Source organism: Athene noctua, chromosome 6 (assembly GCF_965140245.1).
Source record: "Athene noctua chromosome 6, bAthNoc1.hap1.1, whole genome shotgun sequence".
Lineage (NCBI taxonomy): Eukaryota > Metazoa > Chordata > Aves > Strigiformes > Strigidae > Athene > Athene noctua.
In genome coordinates this window covers 35,305,128-35,325,267 of record NC_134042.1, presented here as the reverse complement: position 1 = coordinate 35,325,267, position 20,140 = coordinate 35,305,128, and the positions used below count along the sequence as shown (strand labels likewise).

The window sequence follows — 20,140 nt, the reverse complement described above, 5'->3', positions numbered from 1 at the left end:
GCCTGTAGAGGCAGATGAGATCCAGCAGAAAGCAACAGCAAAATGGCACGCCCTGAGCTGCAGGCCAGGGCTGGGGCAGAGCTGCCTAGTTATCCCACGCCATGGGGCCAACTTGCTCAATGGTAGGTTTTTCATGCCAAGAAACTGTGTAGGTGACAGTAAGCTTTTCTTGCTAATGAGAAACATGCATAAACAGGGGAAATTAGCCCATGCTGAGCCCTGGGTGATGCAGACAGATTGTTATCTGTGTCTGAGTGAGGCTAATGTGAAGATAACTAGGGTAGCTCTACATCTTCAGAGCTGCAGCACAAACACACCATCAGCAGCAACAGGAACCACATTAAAACACAACATTCATCAGTCTACTCTCCTTAACAGCAAGGTGTCTACCACACTGAACAGGAGTAATTTGCTATGGGAAAATAGGATACTGGCCTGCATGTCCAGAGGTCTCCTTGTATACAATTAAACTGCTTAAAATTTGAACTGTAAGGTTAACTACGTATTCAGCTTTTCCAGCCTCCCTTGCTAAAAACACACAAACTTCTATTCATTGACTGGATAATCTTTGAAAAAACTAGTCTTGAACAAGTTCTGTTGCTGAAATGTATGATTTTCTTAATTGGGATGGAATCAGCCATTTTTGGCGAGTGAAGAGAAGAGGGATCTTTTCTCCCAAGAGCTGTAATAACTCTGTTGTTATTTTTTCCAGCACATTTCTGCTATTTTCAGGCTAGTCAGGCACAGAGACCATCACACAACAATAAAGAAAAACATTCCTCTGAAGTGAAACAGAAAAATTGTCTTCCCTTACAGCATGGCAGCAGTTGCCTGTCAAGGTATACAGAAAGAATACAAAAAAGTCTGAACAATAGTGTTGGTACCTTGGTGCTGAACAAAGTCAAGTGCTTGGCAGACAAAGGGCTTCTCTGCAGCCTGGTAAATACAGCCCTGGCCAGGAGCTGGGCTTGTTCAGGACCAGTGGTGCACAGCTGGCTGAGACGCTTCAGCAACCTGTGCCTCAGCTCTCAGTCTATAAAATGGGTGCAGTGACACTGACTTCCCTGGTAAAATTCAGTTGAATTCATCTTGGCAGGGAGGGGATGAGGCAGCTCCTTGGCACGCTGACTGCAATGCTCTGCCTCGAGGAGGCTGGCTGCTACTGGGCAATTTGGCTGCAGTTTTGCACCGACTTCCCACCCATCCTGAACTCTTCTAAAACCTGGCTCCTCCCTCTCCTAGGGACAGCGACCAAACCCTTTTCCACCTACTTTACTTGCGCTCATGTGGCTGCAGTACCTGAGTTAACGGGACTGCTGATGTTTTTGCCATATATATATATATATATATATATTCAGTAAAACCATGTTCTACAGTAAACCTGAAGTTGAAGATGCTTAATGACCTTCCTGGCTGGTAGACAAGTCTCCAGGGTGGTTCATGATGTGGTTGCCAAGGCAGTCTCCTCTTTGCTTTATCACTGAATAAAAAACCCAAACAAAAAACCTTGATCTTTTCAGTCTGCAATGTCAGGTTTAGCCTCTCATCTATTCAGAGGAACTCAGAGCTATAAATAGTCCTACCTTGCTTTTCATGCCTTAGTTTATAGTATGAAGAATTTTTCTTTCTGGTGTTGAAAGCTGCAGGGTTTCCACTCAGGGAGGCCAACCTTTTCTGTTAAATTGACCATTTAAAATAGAACTCTGGTACCATTACAGTGATATCAGAAGTAACTGAATGTACTTTCTGATGGGTCCTTCTGCCTGCCCTCTGGTGAGTCAGAGGTTGTCTTGATAGGTTTGACTTGGGAAGGATGGGATGTACATTTTTGGATTGTCCTACTCCAACTGAAAAGTCCCTTTAGCACCTGTGCAAAAATAGTCCAGGAGCCTTGCAGTGTTATTAATTCCACATGATAGAGTCTACCTCAGCCTCCAGCAAGCTCAACTCTACAATATGCCAAGGGGCATATAATTGCATCTATAGGGTATTACTAGGCCTTTTCAAGCACGTTGAGATACCTCATATGAGTTAATTCAACTGGAAATCTGCACTGATTAAATAGACTGAGCACATTCTCTCCTTTCCCATGTACACAACGTATCTACCAAAGAAAGGAAGGTTATGGTTTTGCAGGAGATCACAAGTGAGACACTAAACCAGGGAATATTCATGGTTTATTTATTTTTTTCACCACCATCCCTCTGTAAATCTCAGTGGTATTTCTCCCAGAACCTGGGTCTTAAAGAATGGGAACTGCTTTTGCTGCTCTACTGTGACATCCCTTCTGAGAACTGCAGTCTGCCTTGATCTTGCCCACAGCCTGACTCAGTCTCACTGGCTGGTTCCCTCTCATGGGATCACTCAGTCTGGCAGGGATCCCAGGAGGTCTCTATCCCAAATTCCTGTGCAAAGCAATGTCAAGCATGAGGTCAAACCAAGTTGCTCAAGGCTTCATCCAGCCCTGTCTTGAAAACCTCCTGTTAAATTCTGCAAGTGCTTACCCAAATAGATGGCTTGATCTTAGAAGCCAGTGTCATGACTACCAGCACATACTTCATTTCACTCACTTTAGCTATGAAGTGAAAGATCCCATGTTTCTGACTTCAGTCAGTACCACAGATTTCTACATTTTCCATCTCCATTCCAGTTCAAGGCATCCAAAATAAATGCAATTAAAATTATTTTTAAAAATGAGAGATTGTCTTTCTATAGGTTATTTTCTTATGACTTCTGTTTTCTGAGTCTTTAAGAAATTGTAAGGTTCCATCTTTAGGTTTTTCTCTGCAATTGTGAGGGTCGTTTCTCTTTCTGAAAAAAAAAAAAAAAGTCTGTCTATCTTCATTTTACTTCCTGATTCCAGCAGGCAGGGTGTTAGCAAAAAGACTTGCAAAACAGAGGAAGCTATTGCAAGAGCTGCCAATGCTTCCACAAAAATATTTATATCACAAAAATCATCTGCATGACTGACCACTCTCATTAAAGGAGATAAATTTTGAGTAGGCTGCAGTAACTGAGCTATCCTCCTATTTTTTCCCATCACCTCATTTGTGCAGTACTTCAGTGCAGTTCATGTGGGAAAATATCACCTGACCATGCTGTGCCATGTTAGCAATGAGGACTTTGGCCTCTAAATTTGTTAAGCCAGCCTTAGCAACATGTATTAAAAGAATTGTTAACAAAATTAAAAAGGGAAATCTGCTATAATGGCCATAGCTACCAGCAGAGTGCAATAGGCAAGTCCATTATTGGCATCTGAAGATGTCTAAGCCAACAAAGAGCATGTACTGAGTTGTTCTTAGTCAATCTGCTTCCTCTTCCCTGCCTCATGCTTACTTGGTGAGTGCCCTCACATAGTGCTTAGACCTACCAACCCATGCAGGGACACAGACAGGAGTTTGTATCCCTTGCATCTGAGCTCTGCTATCATGTCAGGTGTGCTCACAGTCCTCACCTCAGGCTGGTTGGGCTGTAAAGACCAAGGCTTTCAGCAGCTTTGTTGAGCTAAGCCTGCAAAGATGAATGAAGTCCATCCCTATGTTACTCTAATGGCCTTCTGTAAAAATGATGCTGCCTGATTACTGTTGTTTAATTACCATCTGTTACTGCTACAGGACAGTCAGAATGACTGCACACATCCTGTCATTTTATCCTGTGCAAATGGCATTAGTCTAGAATAAAAAAACTTTTCCCTCCCCATATATGCTTGGGAAGGAGGAATGAAAGTATAGAATTGGCTGAATTAACTTGGTAATGACAAAGTTGGCTTTGAGGGTTAAGCTTGCTTTCACTGCACCTATTTGGGATTATTAAGGCAAGAAAGTAGATTGTTAAATCTTAGCCTTCAAATAACCTCTTCCCTTTTGTGATTGATTTTACACTTCCTAAAATCCAGTGTGCAAAGGAACACCTTTACTTGTCTAAAGAGCTGCTTTTACTCCCCAGCAAGACCAGCCTTCCTGCTGCCTCTAGACCTAGTGTAACTCTTTCTGTCCTGATGGACAGATCTCAGTGAGTCCTAGATGTACAAAGTGGTCAGGTCCTCATGAACTTTCATGGCAAACAGATTTCTCTTGGTAAAAGTTAGAGAATTAACCAGGCGGGTAAACTGCTGCTGAGTGTTTTACTTGAGTTGTGGCCTTCTCCTAAACCCCTACTGTCTGTCTCAAGCCTTTCTTATCAGGCTCCAATCTGTACTTCCTGAGCTCAGTCTATTATTAAGAAAGGCCAAATAAGGTGACGAGAGCAGGACATTGGATTTCTTTATCAACATCCAGACTTGCAACTTTGCAGCAATACTCACTGATGCTCTTAAACTGCTTTTGAGTGCAGTGATTGCCTGTGATTTCTGTCAAGGTATATTGTGAGTCCTTACCACAAGCCCATACCGTATAATCTGAAGTACAGCAGCTGTCCATAAACCAGAAATTGAGTATAATCTACTGTGTCCAAAGGCGCAATGTCTCATCTTTCAAAGGTGGTGTTTAACGTGATCTGGACATTTTTGCATTACTCGGAGATAATTTATTTTGGGTTTCCTAATTGATTGTGCTAAGGTTATTTCAAGACCTCTGTTATGTTCCATTTTGTTCAGTATTTGTCTCCAGAGAAGCCAGGAGGGTCAGAGCAGGCAGTTTTAATTTAAATCTTAGAATTTTCCTGTAATAAATGAAATAACCACACTACAAACAAGGCTGCACTACAAACCCCTCCTTCAGATGTGCACTCATTGATTTTGGGGACTCAACTCAGCCTTGGCTCAGCATATTGGAAGAAATGTTTCTGAACATCTACACCTGGTGACAGATTATCCCACGTGGGTACAGTTTAAATAAGGAACAAGGACAGCAACTCCACAAAGTAGGCTCATGTGAACAGCCTCCGGAAAATAAACATTCAAGTGAGCAAAGCCAGCCACAGTGATGGGGAAGGCAGGAGCATGATTACAAAAGTGGACATCCATGGCATGATCAGGCCAGCCTCAAACCCCATAGGACATGAGCCTGAGGAGTTCAGTACTGACTTGATGAATCAATTCCATAGTTATTTCTATTAAAAATCCTAATAATATGTTCTTTATTCTGTGCAATTGCAGATACTCCTCCTGTTAAGCATCATTTTACATATTTGGAAATGAATCATATTGTCTTTTTTTGGTACAGAAGAGTTTGGAAAACGATTATTACACATTCTGCACAAAGCATATGTAGAAGACTCCTGAGAAGTATATGGTCAACTCATGCATTTCACGTAATCAGATTATTTTCAACTATAATTCACAAGATTTCCCAGAAAAAAGGAAGCATTACACTCAGTATATGGTGCATTCTTCTATTAAAGGACTTTACCCTTGTGGCATAACTCTTTGTGAAAGTAAAAGCTACTGTCACTACCTGCACCAAGTGGTCTATCACACTCAGAAGCTCCGTTCAAGCTCTCAGTATATGTTACTTGAACATTTACTTTAAACATCTGATTCTTCTCTATTTAGTAGTGCTGCAACATCATTGATGTCAGTGGAATGATTTCTGACTGTATACACATAAAGGGGAAGAAGAATCAGGACCTGAGGTTACAACTCGTTTGCTGAGAACCAAGGGTAGGAGTCAGCTGAGGAAATGGTGCTCAATTCTTGAGGTATGTGAGGCCAGGGCTTCGTTTTGGGATGAAGCAGAAGTAAAGGACAATTCTCGGACCTGAAAGTGCACAAAGTCATTGAGATTTTAGCAGAGAATGAGAGGTATTTCCCAACACCTTTACTGGATCCAGAGGGAAACATGGTAACTAAGGATGAGGAAAAGGATGAGGTGCTCAATGCCTACTTTGCTTCAGTCTTTAGCGTGGAACTGGCTTATCCCTGGACACCCAAACTCATGAGCTGGGAGATGGGGAGGGGAAGCAGACTGAGGTCAGCACAGTTGAAGAGGAGGTGGTCAGAGACCTCCTGCACCACTTGCATGCACACAAGTCTGTGGGACTGGATGGGTTATACCCAAGGGTGCTGAGGGAATTGCCAGATGTGCTCGCCAAGCCGCTGTCCATGATTTACCTGAAGTCATGGCTAACTGGGGAGGTCCCATTGGACTGGAAGGTGGCAAATGTGACACCCATCTACAAGAAAGGCAGAAAATACTATCCAGGAAACTATAGACCTGTCAGTCTCACCTTGGTGCCAGGGAAGGTCATGGAGCAGGTCATCTCGGGTGCCATTACAAGTCATATTACAGACAACCAGGGGATCAGGCCTAGTCAGCATGGGTTTATGAAAGGCAGGTCCTGCTTGACAAACCTGATCTCCTTCTACGACAAGGCGAGCTGCTTATTGGATGAGGGAAAGGCTGTGGATGTTGTTTACCTTGACTTTAGTAAGGACTTTGACACCATTTCCCACAGCATTTTACTGGCAAAACTGACTGCTTGCGGCTTGGATGAGCACACGTTTCACTGGGTAAAAGACTGGCTGGATGACCGGGCCCAGAGAGTTGTGGTGAACAGAATTAAATCTGGTTGGTGGCTGGTCATGAGTGGTGTCCTTCAGGGCTCGGTTTTGGGGCCACTCCTGTTTAACATCTTTATTGATGATCTAGACGAGGGGATCGAGTGCACCCTCAGTCAGTTTGCAGATGACACCCAGTTGGGTGGGACTGTTGATCTGCTCGAGGGTAGGGAGGCTCTGCAGAGAGACCTGGACAGGCTGGAGCCATGGGCTGAGGCCAACTGGAGGAGTTTCAATAAGGGCAAATGCCGGGGGCTGCCCTTGGGCCACAACAACCCCCAGCAGCGCTACAGGCTTGGGGAGGAGTGGCTGGAGAGCTGCCAGTCAGAGAGGGACCTGGGGGTGTTGATTGACAGCTGGCTGAACAGGAGCCAGCAGTGTGCCCAGGTGGCCAAGAAGGCCAATGGCATCCTGGCTTGTGTCAGCAATAGCGTGGCCAGCAGGGACAGGGAAGGGATCTGACCCCTGTACTCGGCACTGGTGAGGCCGCACCTCGATTCCTGTGTTCAGTTTTGGGCCCCTCACTACAAAAAGGACATTGAATGACTCGAGCGTGTCCAGAGAAGGGCAACAGAGCTGGTGCAGGGTCTGGAGCACAGGTCTTACGAGGAGCGGCTGAGGGAACTGGGGGTGTTTAGTCTGGAGAAGAGGAGGCTGAGGGGAGACCTCATCGCCCTCTACAGCTACCGGAAAGGAGGGTGCAGAGAGCTGGGGATGAGTCTCTTTAACCAAGTAGTAAGCGATAGGACAAGAGGGAATGGCCTGAAATTCCACCAGGGAAGGTTTAGACTAGATATTAGGAAGCATTTCTTTACAGAACGGGAATGGGCTGCCCAGGGCAGTGGTGGAGTCCCCATCCCTGGAGGTGTTTAAGAGTAGAGTCGACATAGCGCTGAGGGATATGGTGTAGTTGGGAACTGATAATGTTAGGTCAATGGTTGGACTGGATGATCTTCAACGTCTTTTCCAACCAAGATGATTCTGTGATTCTGTGAACACCACATCTCTAAATGGAAGAAATCTTATAACAGGCCTTCTTTCTGGGAAGTTTGCACTCTTCTGAGTAAGAAATAAGGGATCCCTCAGGCCGAGAAGCAAAAAGACAGAGATCCAAGGCTTTGAAAGTTGTGGGGTTTCACATATTTCTGATGAACCACGGAGTATCTGCTGTTGGGTCTCTGCCATACCTGCTGTTGGGTCTCTACAATAGCTGCTGCTGGAACCAGGCTTTAGCTTTCTTGTCTCTGAAGGAATTATAAGCAAAGATTAAGAAACAAAAGAAAATTCTAAAAAACCCAATCTCTTCATTCTTCTCTTTTTTGTTTCTAAGGGCTACTTCACAGAACAGTTGAAAATTCCTCACAAAAAATTGGAAAGAGGTTTCATTTCTTGGGTCTCTTACCTAGTGGGTTTTTTGGGTATTTCAATTTAAAAAAAATAAAAATAATCATAATTAAATCCAGTCTTACTGTCAGAAATCTATACTTCCCTAAATATTTCATTAAACGTCAACAAAGCAGATGTGATATGGGGAAAAGAAAGAGAAAAACAACCATCCACCATTATTTGGCAGTGCAATGCTAGGAATCCGTTTTTTTGTACTTCATTGAATGACTGTCTATATATGGATCTCAGGGGCTGGGCAGCAACCTCGTCATGATGAAACCGGGGAAAACCTCTTCAGATACAATCTGAAAAGTAGGACAGGATGAGAACAGCTTTTTACAAAGATCTGAGCAGTAAAATTTGCTGTTTAAAGCTGCATGTGGTAAAAGTAAGAGATGGACATCCCTGTAGATATGGCACAGAACCATCATGTCACCTCTAAGGATAGTGCACCCTTTTTTGTGTCACTTGTGAAGCTAAGATTGCACTGAGTCCTTACGTGAAAGACAAGAAGCAGCTGGCAAGGTGCTCCAAAATAGTAAGCTGGGTTGGGCTGCAACTTGAATTTTAGCTGGAAGGGAGGATCTTCATAAAATCTGAACTATATATGTCAAGGCAAATTCAGTTTTCAGTTTACATCTGAATGGATCAAGTCTGTAGAGTGTAACAACAAACTGAACCATGGTAATAGGGAGAAAAGCTTGTTCCCACTTGTTCCGAGGACTTCCTCCCACTGAGAGGAGTCATCTCTCAGAAAAGGACAAACAGAACTCCATGGGGCACATTACACAGATCATTGCTTATGTGTCAACTCAGAAAGGAAACACTAGAAGCAGGCCAGCAAAACCAAAGCTGCTTGTCCCCAGTACATCTGGGAAGGGGGATTCTCGAATGGCAGGGCAATCACAGCCGCTCCCTTTGAAGGACACTGGAAGGGCACCAGCTCTACTCCACTTCATGCATACTCAAAGAGCAGGTAGCCATCAGGAGGATTCACCTCCATGTTTGTGATGTTCAATGGCAAATTGAAGCCTCCTTTTCACAAGCACGGAAGAAATAAAGAGACGTCCTGAAGTCTTGAGACTAGATGCCTGAAGAAACACCCCCAGTCTACAGTGGTCCTCAGGCTATGCAGCTGGGTGCATTACACACCCTCAGGAAGTCTAACATCGAACTTTCAACAGACTTGCATTCCACAACAAGGTAACTGTCTCTGGGGTCCTCAGAGGTCTCCTTATCCTGACACTTACAGAATACCAGGAAAAAGTGAAGGACACATAATTAAGCTAAGGCAATCAAGATGCAACAGGGTACTTAGCAAGGAAACTCAGATACTGGTTTTAATTTTTTTAAAACATTCAGACAACATATAATTTTATTTCCTAAAAAATTTAGAAAGCAGTTGAAGTAACTCAGAGACAATAAATCAAAGCTAATGTATTAGATTACTCTGAGACACAGACGATTTACTATCTCCCCTTGTGCCAGGTACAAGGGGATACTTTAGCTTTACTAACAGAAATTAATTCAATTTCTTCTAAATTCAAAAGCCAGGCTACTTACCCTGAATGAGAAAGAAAAAAATGCATGATCGTTTCTGTGCCCAGTGTGTTCCTGTGAAAATGGTGGAGGTATGGAGAACTGAGAGGCTTCCTACAGCTCAACACTGACAGAACTCAAGCTAAAAATAATGTGAATATCCACCATAGGAATGCATCAGCCTCATGGCTGCTGGGATCACTGCGCATGTGATGGCAGTTCTTCTGCTTTCTGAATGAGAGATGATTTTTAATTACTCTCCTCCATTTACTTTGCAACTTGTATGAAAGTGGTGGAAACCGATTTAATTCTTGTTCCTGCCAGAACGCTCTGTCTCTGAACATATCCCGTGCATTAAGTTAGTGATAAATTAGAAATAGCAAGCAAGTTTGAAAAAAAAAGACAGAAAAGTCTTTCTAGCTAGGCTAGCTCACAGTGAATTTTTTGCACTACGTTTTATTTTGCTTGTCCTCAAAGAAGTCAGATTTTATGGCACAGAAGTCAAGAAGTAACATTTCTATAAATTACATTCTTAGGATGGTAGGATTTTTTTAAATTTTTATCCAAAGGAAAACTTGAAACCAATTCTCCACCATGCAGAAACTAAGCCCTAGGACAACTTCGAATAACTAAATAAAGAAAAACGTTTCCCCACCCTACAGATAACCCTTGCCCTTGTATACTTAATCTGGACACCTGAAGTTGTGGCAAAAGGTTTGCTATTCCTGCCCTCATGCAGGAGCCCTGAGCATGTGCAGCATCTCTGCAGTTGCGTTGCTCCAAAGTGCATGCAGATGAGAGAGAAAACTCCTGGGGTGTAAGCAGCAGCCAGGCAGGTGGCTGTGCTCTGTGCAGGAGCAGCACTGTGACAGCCTGTGGTCTGTGCTTGAGATTAGAACAGATTAAGAGGTTCACTTGTCTCTCTGGCTTTAAAGTCTGTTTACAATGCAGAGGTATGCAAAGAAACATATGAGAAGGAAAAAATTCATTTGAGCAACAGTCAAGGGGGAAGAAATAAGCCACAACATTGATTAGTGGAAACACATGTTTTTTAGCAGGGAGTAAAATGTATACCTCGGGGAGCTGTCTTTGGGGCAGAGCTCAGTGACAGAGGATTTGGATGTGTTCATAGTAATAGTGTGAAATTATTCTGATGAAGTCTTTCAAGTGCATGTTGCTGTAACTATCCTAAAATTCCCTTGTTTACAAATATTTCCTGGAAAGTGAAAATCATATGTCTTACACATCCATTTACACTGAGGGCTGCATCAGACATGCTGGGTTCATTTTTGCTTGCTCACGGCAGGCTTGGTTGTCTGATCAGGAACAGCACCAATACCACCAGCCCTGAGACCCAGCTGCTTCCCAGAAACAGTGAGGTGTTGAAAACAGTCAAACAGTTTAGGAGCAACCAGTTGTTCAGTATGACTGTATGAGGTCCATGAAAAGGGAATGTAGCAGATATCAGATGCCTGCTGGGCCCCAAATTCTGTGACAAAAATAAGAGACAGAGTCAGTGAGTTAACAAGGCTTAGTCTGTCAGTGCCTGTGCTTTCCTCAGGGCTTACACCTGCTGAAAGGCAGCTCCTCTAACTTGATCAAAGCACAGGCCTGCTTGTCTGGGGGTGCTTTATTTTTCTGTTGTGAGTCTGTAAATGATAACACTAGGTGCAGAACCACAGGGGAGCTGAGGTAAAGCAACTGCAGGAAATATTAACTGAACTACAGTGTAAAAGCAAGATCTGCTGCCGGTCACAAGAGGAACCTGCTCATCACAAGTCAGACTACATAAATACTGATGATCACAAGAGGATTCAGTACAATAATCAGAGCAAGACCAAAAACTGTAAAGAACTTACTTGATTTTTCTTCTTTAATGTTGTACTCCACCACACCAGGAGCCTCATTCTGCAGGGGCAGGCAGACTGCAAGGACCATGTTTTTCACATTACCCTCTTTCCTAACCAAGAATATCTGAAAAAGGAGAAAGGAATCAAAAGCTTAGTTACATTATGTGAGCTGCTGAACTTTATTTTAGGTCATTAGCAATGAAGTTTTTTATCAGTACAATCCACCTTTAAATGATCTTATTTTAGCTTCGTTCCACTTGCTTGAACTTTACACAACAAAATTCATGAACAAAAGGACATTTTGTTTGGGTGAAGTTCAGATCTGTGAAGGAACCGGCAAAATTTCTGTGTACCACTGATGTCCCACTTAAGCCTAAGACAAACTATTTCACTAAATGAAGAGTATAAAGCTGCACTCACACTTTGTCAAGTGATGCTCCTCACCTAAGTGCCCTAATTCATGAACAACACACCCTAGAATGTCCCAGTCCAAGTCTAAAGCAAGTGAGTCATTTGAATGATGAGAGTGAAAGGATTCAAGTGCCCATAAGTGGAACATAAGGCCAAAGGCTCTGGTAGCCACAGTGTCTCATGGCAGAGATTTTTCAGGGGACCAGAAGATCATTCAGGCTGGCAGGGACCCCAGGAGGGTTCTCATCCAAACTCCTGGGTGAAACCATGAGGCCAGACAGGTTGGAGGCTGCAAACCTCTTCCAGACAACCTGTCCCACCACTTACTGTCCTCAGAGGGAGAAAGCTATTCCCTGTACCCAGTCTGAACCCCTCTGGTTTCAGTGCACCGTCTGTCACCTCTTGTCCTCCCACCACACAGTGCCGAGCAGAGCCTGGCTCCATCTTCTCCATGAGCTCCCAGTAGGTACCAGTTCCCCCTAAAGCTGTCTTTCCTCCTTTTTGAACAAACCCTGGTCCTACAGCTTCTCCTCAATGGTTTTTTGCCCAGATCACTGCCCACCAGCCCTACCAGGGCCTTTCCCGCAGAGCTGCCCAGCCAGGCAGTGCCAGCCTGGATCGCTGCTTGGGGGTCTGCCTTCCTGGAGGCAGCACTTTGCCTTTGTCCTTGTTGAATTTCAGTAGGTTCCTGCCAGCCCTGTCCCCCCAGCTTGTCTAAGATCCCTCTGGATGGCACCACTGGCTTCAAGTATATTGACTGGTCCCAAAATCATAGAGCAAATGTGTTTGGAGGGAACTCTGGAGATATCTAGTCCAACTCCCATGCTCAAAGACAGTCACTCTGGATTGTGTCTTGTCAGGTTCTTATTATTTCCAAGGATGGAGTCTCTACAGCCTCTTGGGCAACCTGTTCCAATGTTCAATCATCCTGACAATAAAAAAAGCTTTTCTTGATGTTTAAATAGAATTTCCTGTGTTTCAATTTATGCCCATTGCACCTCATCCTTTCACTGGATAACACTGAGAATCATCTGGCTCAATCTTCTGTACTCCCTCCCATCAGGTATTCATACACCTTCATAAGAGGCCCCATAGTCTTTAACTGGAACCAATGGAACCACAGTAGCCATTGGTTCCCACCAATGGGACCAGTGAAATTTTAAAAAAATAAAGAAAAAAGAAGAAAGAGGAAAGGGGAAAGAAGAAAGAGGAAAGAAAAAAGAAACAAAGAAGACTGAAGTCAAAGGAAAAAAGAAAGAAAAAAGAAAAAACAATCTCATTCATTGTATTGAGTGAGCTCCTAAGTGTGTTTCTAATTAAAGCTCATTGTCAAGGATATTTTTAGCTTGTTCCTTGAAACTGCAGATACAAAGACAAAGTAAACTTCACCTTTATCTGTTCTTTGATAGCAGGTTTTGGCAGGAGCGACTCAAGATATTTTTGTAAAAACTTAATTTAAAAATCAGGCTAATTCTGGAGTCTGGATATTAATATTAGAAAGAAGAAGTGTGAGTTGATAAAATGATTAATCAACTCTAGTGCAGTGGAAATCTATCAAGAAAACATTAATTTCTTGTATGGAGGAATTAAAAAAAGCTTGCTTAGAAGCCAGGACCTTTCTTTGCATGAGTCCCAGTCATAAGGGCATCCCCTGTCACTTTGACACACCCATGCTAAACATGCAGCTTTGGGGCAGCTTCACAACCTCACACAGTGCCATTGTCTTGGCCTCTGCCATTTGTAAGAAATTGAGACCCACAGGCTCAGGTTCACCAGCAGAGAAAATGCAAATAAACACACGGCAAAGAGGTGCGTGCCTGAAACAGGCCTATTTCTAATGCAGGGCAGCCCCCACCTTCTACATCACAGAAAGCACCTGTAGGTAGGAAAAAGCCATAGAGACTCTCCCTTCCCCAAGTCCCACCCACCACCCATGTGTCAGCACGGTCCCTCTAACCCACCCTGAGAGACTACTGAGACCTTGGATCTCAGATGGCGCTAACTCACATTGCATTGGTCAAGTACTTCATCTGAAATTAAGTTTAAACAATGTGAAGTGAAACCTGGAAATGAATCACTTCCGTTTTCCTGATTGGCACAACTCGTTGCCATGGCTCCAAAGGCTAAAACTGTACTATGGCTGTTCAGATGAGAGGGAGGTGGGTTTTCTGAGCTGTACCTAACCCTACTGCCCGGGTCAGGACCAGCACACAAACCAGTCTCTTCTATTTTCACTAGTGATGGGAAATGTGTGGTGTTGATTTGGCTTCAGGTTGGCTGAAGAGTGGGCAAGAGAGCCTACCCTTGCTGTGGGATGCCTCCGATGCCTCAGCTCCTCCCTTACCTGCTTTGAGCTGCAGCTGAAGATCATGCCCAAGGATGGTGTGAATAGGAGGAACAGAGGCAAGATTAATCCCCAAAGCTGCTCAGAGGTGGGGAAATGACCTGCCTGCAGTGAGTGGCCAATGACCGAGGAGGCTTGGGACTATACACAGCTTTATCAGAGACAGTCACTCAGGTCTCCCTTTACAGTCAGTGTAGAAAAACAAAGAGAATTAATTTGCCCAACTTACTTGAGAAGTCTGCTTCAGGGTGAGGTGTGCTGCACAGTCCAGGTTGGTCAGGTGAGTCCCACTGAAGATTGTCATTTGGCTGTGCCAGCTTTTAGCCCTGGGACAGGCTGACTCAGGCAAGGGACAGGTCCAAACTTCCTCAGAGCAGGAGAGAGTGAATTCCCCTTGTGCTCTGACATCAGCTCATGTCATTTGCACTGGCCCTCTCCAGACCCAACCAGGACACATACTCCCTGCCATGCCTCACCTCTGAGGCCCCAGGGATGGGTAGTTCCCTTTCCTATAGAGCTGTTTTCCTTAAGCAGGTCTTTGCATGAGTCTGCCATTTTCTAACGTAGTTTATGGGGACCAGATACCAATAATTGCACTGAAAACAACTCCCAGCAGCTCCCAGAATTTAAGGGCCTTTTCTTCAGGGATTTTTTTTTTCCTCCAAATTAGGATAGTCAACATACCTATGGGTGTGGTGGTGAACAGGAAGGCATATCCATGAATCTACATGCGAAGTAAATAAAACCAGAGACAAGATTTCTTGCTTCTCCAGAGACATTGTATCTGTCTTGTGTCATTGTGAGTGTCTAAAGCATCAAAAGGTAATGGAAACCAAGAGCATAGTCTGCAAAATATTTTTGCTTCCACATGAAAAAAAGTACTGCTCTCCTAACCAGCTCCACTAAGGACAGGAAATGTGGTTGTCTGAATCAAAATCATGTTGGACTTACCCCTGCTGTTTCTTTGCCAAGTATCGCCCCAGCTCTTTCCTGGTTCATGTTCAGCTGAAGCCAGACAGGACAGGTCTTGATGAGTTTATCAAGGATGCTGATCCCTGGAAGTGGGAGGCAGTTTTGCAGGGCAGTGGCCTGACAGAGATGTGTCTTTTTTCCCTCTTCATTGGTATCTGTGATTGGGCTGAAACACAGCAAGGGAGTCCCTTGTAAATAAAACTGCAAATAGAAAACTTGGTGGGAATAAGGACTGTAAACACAAACACACAGGCACACACAGAGGCACTTAGACACCAGGAGAGCTCCTCGAGGGGCATCAGACCACAGATGCCTTGGTATGACTGAGGCAGACTGTGTTTTCAAGCCTCAACAGACAGATAGGCCCTGTCCTTAGGACTATGGCCTCGTGCTAATGATGCACACCTGGGTTTCAGACCACAGGCTTTCAGGGCGCTTTGTGCTGAGCTCTTGTGGTCTCAGATCATCTATCTGTGTAGCCTAAGCACAGCTACCCACAGGCAGGCTATGCACAGAGGCAGACAGCACCGCAGAGGGTAGAGCATGCCTGTCCCCTGGACCCCAGCTGGAGGGTCAGAGCAATGTTTCATGACTCCGAAGGGAGTGATGTGGCAGAGGAAAGGGGCTGCAGACCTCGCCAGCAGCCGGGGATGTGCACATCGAGCCACAGTGCCACAGTGCGTGTCCAAGGTGTGCAGGGGTCTGGCAGCCTGCAGCTCACCTCGTGGCCACGCCACTGTCAGCACTGTCAGCAGGCAGGAGCTGTGATGAGCATCGGTGTGTGGTGCCTTGCCCAGCTCTTGGAGCCTCTCAGAGGAAGCTTGCCAGCAGTAGCCAGAGACACTCTCAGCGGTTCTCATATTTTGGGAGTCACCTACTGTGCCCAGCTTAGGTAGTCTGCCAGAAGGCAGACTAAGACATATCACTGTTTAAAAATAACACCAGGTGCTCCCTACCTCCACTGATAAGTCTGCGCTGGTGCTGGTGCTTGCAGAGGTGGATGCTCCTCCAGCCCTGCACGCAGGGAGCCACTAGTGGCTGCTCGTGGGGAGGGGGAAATCCTCCACCTCCATTGTCACTCACAGAGTACATGAGGAGGAGGATGTGTTGGGATGCATTCAGCAGCAAGTTATCCACTACAGAAGAGGTATCTTTGCTGATTTCAGAGGCTGATCTGCAACAGGAGAATAATTCAGGGTGCGGCCCTGCGAACAGCTCTAGGTTGCTCAGCACGACAGACACATCAAGTCCTGCAGGGCAAGACTCAGAGGACACCGACATAGCAAACCCTTTCCCTGTGCCGAGAGAGGCAATTGGAGAGAGCACAGGAAATGTGTGGAGAAACACCAGAGGAACCTTCAGGAGGAAGGAAATGAAGACTTGATTTCCCTCTTTTTTTTTTCCTGCCACATTTGTCATTTTGACCAGTTCTAAAGATGTAATTGGAAGCTCCAAAAAGATGCATGGGAGATGCTGAATGACAAGAGAGGAGCCATACTGTGGCATCACATGTTAGCAATGCCCAGTTGCACCTTATGTCTCAGAGCTCCTTCTCAGCTGTATAAGATGTAAGAATACTGAAATTATGCTGTGGAGAATCTTAAAGATCTGGGACACGCTCTCCTTTAGATTGCTGTTCTGATCAGAGACACAAAGAAATAATTCTATTTATTTTTAGTCCCTGCAATCTAATGGCAGACTGGTACTAAATGCTAGTTTCTAGCTTTGGTGCTGATTCAACAAAGCATTTATACATGTGCTTAGCACTACAGTGGAAATACTTGTGCTGAAAGGTCTGGTCAGAAGAGCTCTAATGTATAAGGCTATAGATTCATGGTTACAGGTTTGTCATTCAATTAATTGATTTTAAAAGTAAAGAAAATGTGGGAGAACATACAGAAAATATGTTTTTCTGCACTGGTTTTGCTGCTTAGATGTCAGAGCTGAAAAGAGGAGGACTCTCACTTTTGATTTGGTCTTATTTCAAGTCTTTTTCTTTTTCCTTTTATTTTTAAAGATACAGATCTTGAAGTAGTACATCTCAAATAAGGTTAGACTTAAACTACTAAAAGAGACTCCCTTCAAAGGCTTAACCTAACATAGCATGCTTATCCCAAAAGTTAGTTTTTACAAAAATTATCTTTCAAATCTCAAAACCAAGAGTGAGATTTTATTTTTAGTAGTTTTCTTTCTTTTGCAACCTTATACAGACAGCTTCCTTAGAAAATATATGTTCCACTGCAATCCCAGTTGCTGATTCAGAGTATTAGTCCACAGAACCTTGATTTTAATCAATCCATTTTTGAGATCATAGCCAAGGCAGTAATAATAAGAGAACTATGCTTAAAAAAGCAAATAGAAATAAGTGAAACACTCTCTCTTCACTTGTGATAAAAGCCCAGTTTGTCACACAGGTGAGGAAATTTCTTTCAGATGCAACAGCATATGATTTTAATCAGTAGCATCTGAACATATGGAATAAAACAGTGGAGGACAGCTTTTGGAAGCTGACCTGATTCATCTCGGTTTCTTTCTTTACAGTAGAAACCGAAAGAAGTGCCTAGTAACCATGTGAAAGGAAAACGTGAGTTAGATGGCAACATGCATACTCAGTAAAGGGAAAGAAGTAATGCGCTGAAGGAAAAGAAAGATGAGTTATAATGAAATGTTCCATAACACTGTTAGCAAAAGCTGCTCCCCAAATTAGGCACACAACCATGAATCTGATCCTGCCAATGATGTGTGAAAGCTAGATCGAAAGGAGGCCAATGCTGATAATGTCTTGCTGCAGTACCAGAAGGTGACATGCATTACAATAGAACCAGTGATGCTGAGCTTCATTACCCTTTAATTACATGAAAAGAAAAGTGTCAGCAAAGCACTGATGCTCAAGAATCCCATTGCCTGGACGGAAATGAGGATATCAACAAAGACAAGGAAATAATACAAAGCAGCCTGGACCGGGCATGTAGTGACACCGGTGCGGTGTTCCCCATGGGGGAATGTAGGTTTCATGCAGGCAGAGGCCCCCAGCCCTCCGCTCCCTCCAACAGGCATGTCGTCTGGATGGAGGCCTGCTCACAGCAGCAACACGGGTTTGGCAGCAAGAACAGACTGGTGAAGAAAAATAACAGAACTGACCTTCCAATGCATGTGGTTGCATGTATGGCCCATTGTCTTAAGTTTTGAAGAATGGATGAAAAATAGAAAATAATTCCAGACTTAGACATACAAGATCAAAAATTAAGAGCCTGAAAATATTTGTCTTAATGGAAACATCTCACAATTTGAGTGTGTGGGGTCTTTCAGTGCAGATAATTAAGGGCAGTGGATGAGGCTTTTTGGCAGAACAGGATCCCAGTCTTTTGGGGGTCCTCTGGGAGGAGAGCCCTCATGTGGGGTATCCTCCCCTTAAAAGCTAGTCCAGCCCAGCCAGAACTAAGCAGGCTATTGTACCTGTACAGAGGGAGGAAAGGACAGATCTGTGAAGGAGGAAGCTTTGATTAAAAGGAAGGGCAAGAAGAGTCATTAATGGGATCATACTAAAACAGAGGAATGTTAGGCTAGACACTTCCTGGCAGTGAGTTATAACATGATGGATAAGTTCCCAAGAGAAGGGGAAGAGGATTGCATGGCCCAAAACTCTTAAAATGCCGTGTTTAGAGCAGCAGCAAACACTTTGAGTCAAATCCTGTGCTGGCTAAGAAATGGAAGTAAATGATCTAAGAGACATTTTTCAGCTGTAATACTGTGATCCATAACACACCAGCTGACGCCGTTATGGCACTGATGCTTGACTTCTTTCCTGGGCACAGCTGTCACAAAGGTCCAGATGCTGAGCTGCGGGAGTGCTTAATCCAGCAATTTAATCTGGCTCCGTGGTAGCTCTGTAGCTGCACAGAGAGGAGGGAGCCCAGGCAGATCCTGGGTTTTTGCTGTGCTGCCAGTTGAAGGTATTTATGGGGTCGCTGCAGAGAGCAGCTGGCCTTTGCTATTTTGCTCAGAATTCATGCATTGGATGATTTCTAAGATCACAGTGTTGAGAAATAACATGCAACTCTCTCCTTCTTCCACAGTGCTACAAAACCCTTTGTTACAGGCAGGTGCTCATTTTTGTTAGGTGTGATGCAAAGCTGAAAAGCTGGCCCTAGAGCTGCCTGCTTTTCTTTCTTTTTTTTTTTTTTTGGTGTTTTTATTTTTTTGTTTGTTTAATTGAGTTCTCACTGCAAAGTACTTTTAAATCCTGTGGCCGTTCTGCTAAATTGAACTCAGCTGGGATGCAGGGAGCTATGTGTTGCATACTGATTGGCAACACAGGTTAATTAATTGCACCGTGATTACATTCACACACCTGCCCCACTTTGGCAGAAGGTATGAGGCTGCTTGTTGGAAGTAATAATAGTGATGATGATTTGAATTATTGCTCAGTGTCTGTACACTGAAATAATGACACCAGCATGATTCATTGTTCTAGAGACAAAGCACCACACTTGGCAGCTGAGTATTCCCAGAAATCATCAGAGCTGCAAGGAAATATAATCCACCAAATTTCATGCAGGTGCAGGCCTGGGCATACCTTTGCAAGAGACTTTGAAACATTGCCACAAGCTTGCCGACACTAAAGGGCTTCCTGGCTGTACTATATAGGCCTGGTCACTCTGAATTTCCCTGAGGCAGCTGAGACACAGAAAAATTGTGTGCAATGGGAGCAGGACTGTCAGATGAATTTTTCACTCCTGCACATTTGCAGCTTCTGCCTGTCACCAGACCAGATTTGAGAAGATGCATCAGGTGTTTTTAAATCTGAATCTTAAATTGGAAACCAAATGTTCTGTAGTGCACTGATTAAGGAAAGACTGAGGACCTTAGCTCTGTTTAAATAGACTGGGTGTAAGAATTGGGAGCTAGATTTTTATTAGTATGTTTTATTGCTTTTTTTTTTTCCCCCTGAATATTAGAAGATATCAAGAGAACAAGAGCAAAGGTTTGCTGTGCTGTCCTCAAGCAAAGAGATACTCTGGTATATTTACATTTATAGCAGAGCAGACACCACAGGTCTTAAAATATGTGCCAGCTGGCTTGCTGCTGAGGGAGAAAGTTGGACAAGTGGCCATAAATTCCATGCACCACGTGAAAAGCAAC

General features: G+C 44.0%; 1 protein-coding gene and 1 long non-coding RNA gene across 2 annotated transcripts in view; both read right to left on the bottom strand.

Moving 5' to 3' along the window:
- The window catches only part of RIN3 (Ras and Rab interactor 3), a 72,024-nt gene that overhangs the window by 34,932 nt on the left and 16,952 nt on the right, over positions 1 to 20,140 (bottom strand). The window contains exons 2-3 of the mRNA XM_074909247.1: positions 14,978 to 15,164; positions 11,281 to 11,395 (exon numbers count right to left, since the gene is read on the bottom strand). Of these exons, the coding sequence (XP_074765348.1) occupies positions 11,281 to 11,395; positions 14,978 to 15,164 (302 nt within the window). The remainder of the gene's footprint in view (positions 1 to 11,280; positions 11,396 to 14,977; positions 15,165 to 20,140) is intronic.
- Positions 5,085 to 9,556, bottom strand: LOC141961894 (uncharacterized). Its single transcript, XR_012633841.1, has 3 exons — positions 9,446 to 9,556; positions 7,684 to 7,740; positions 5,085 to 5,696 (listed from the first exon to the last, which is right to left on the bottom strand). It is a non-coding gene; the product is annotated as an uncharacterized LOC141961894 (long non-coding RNA).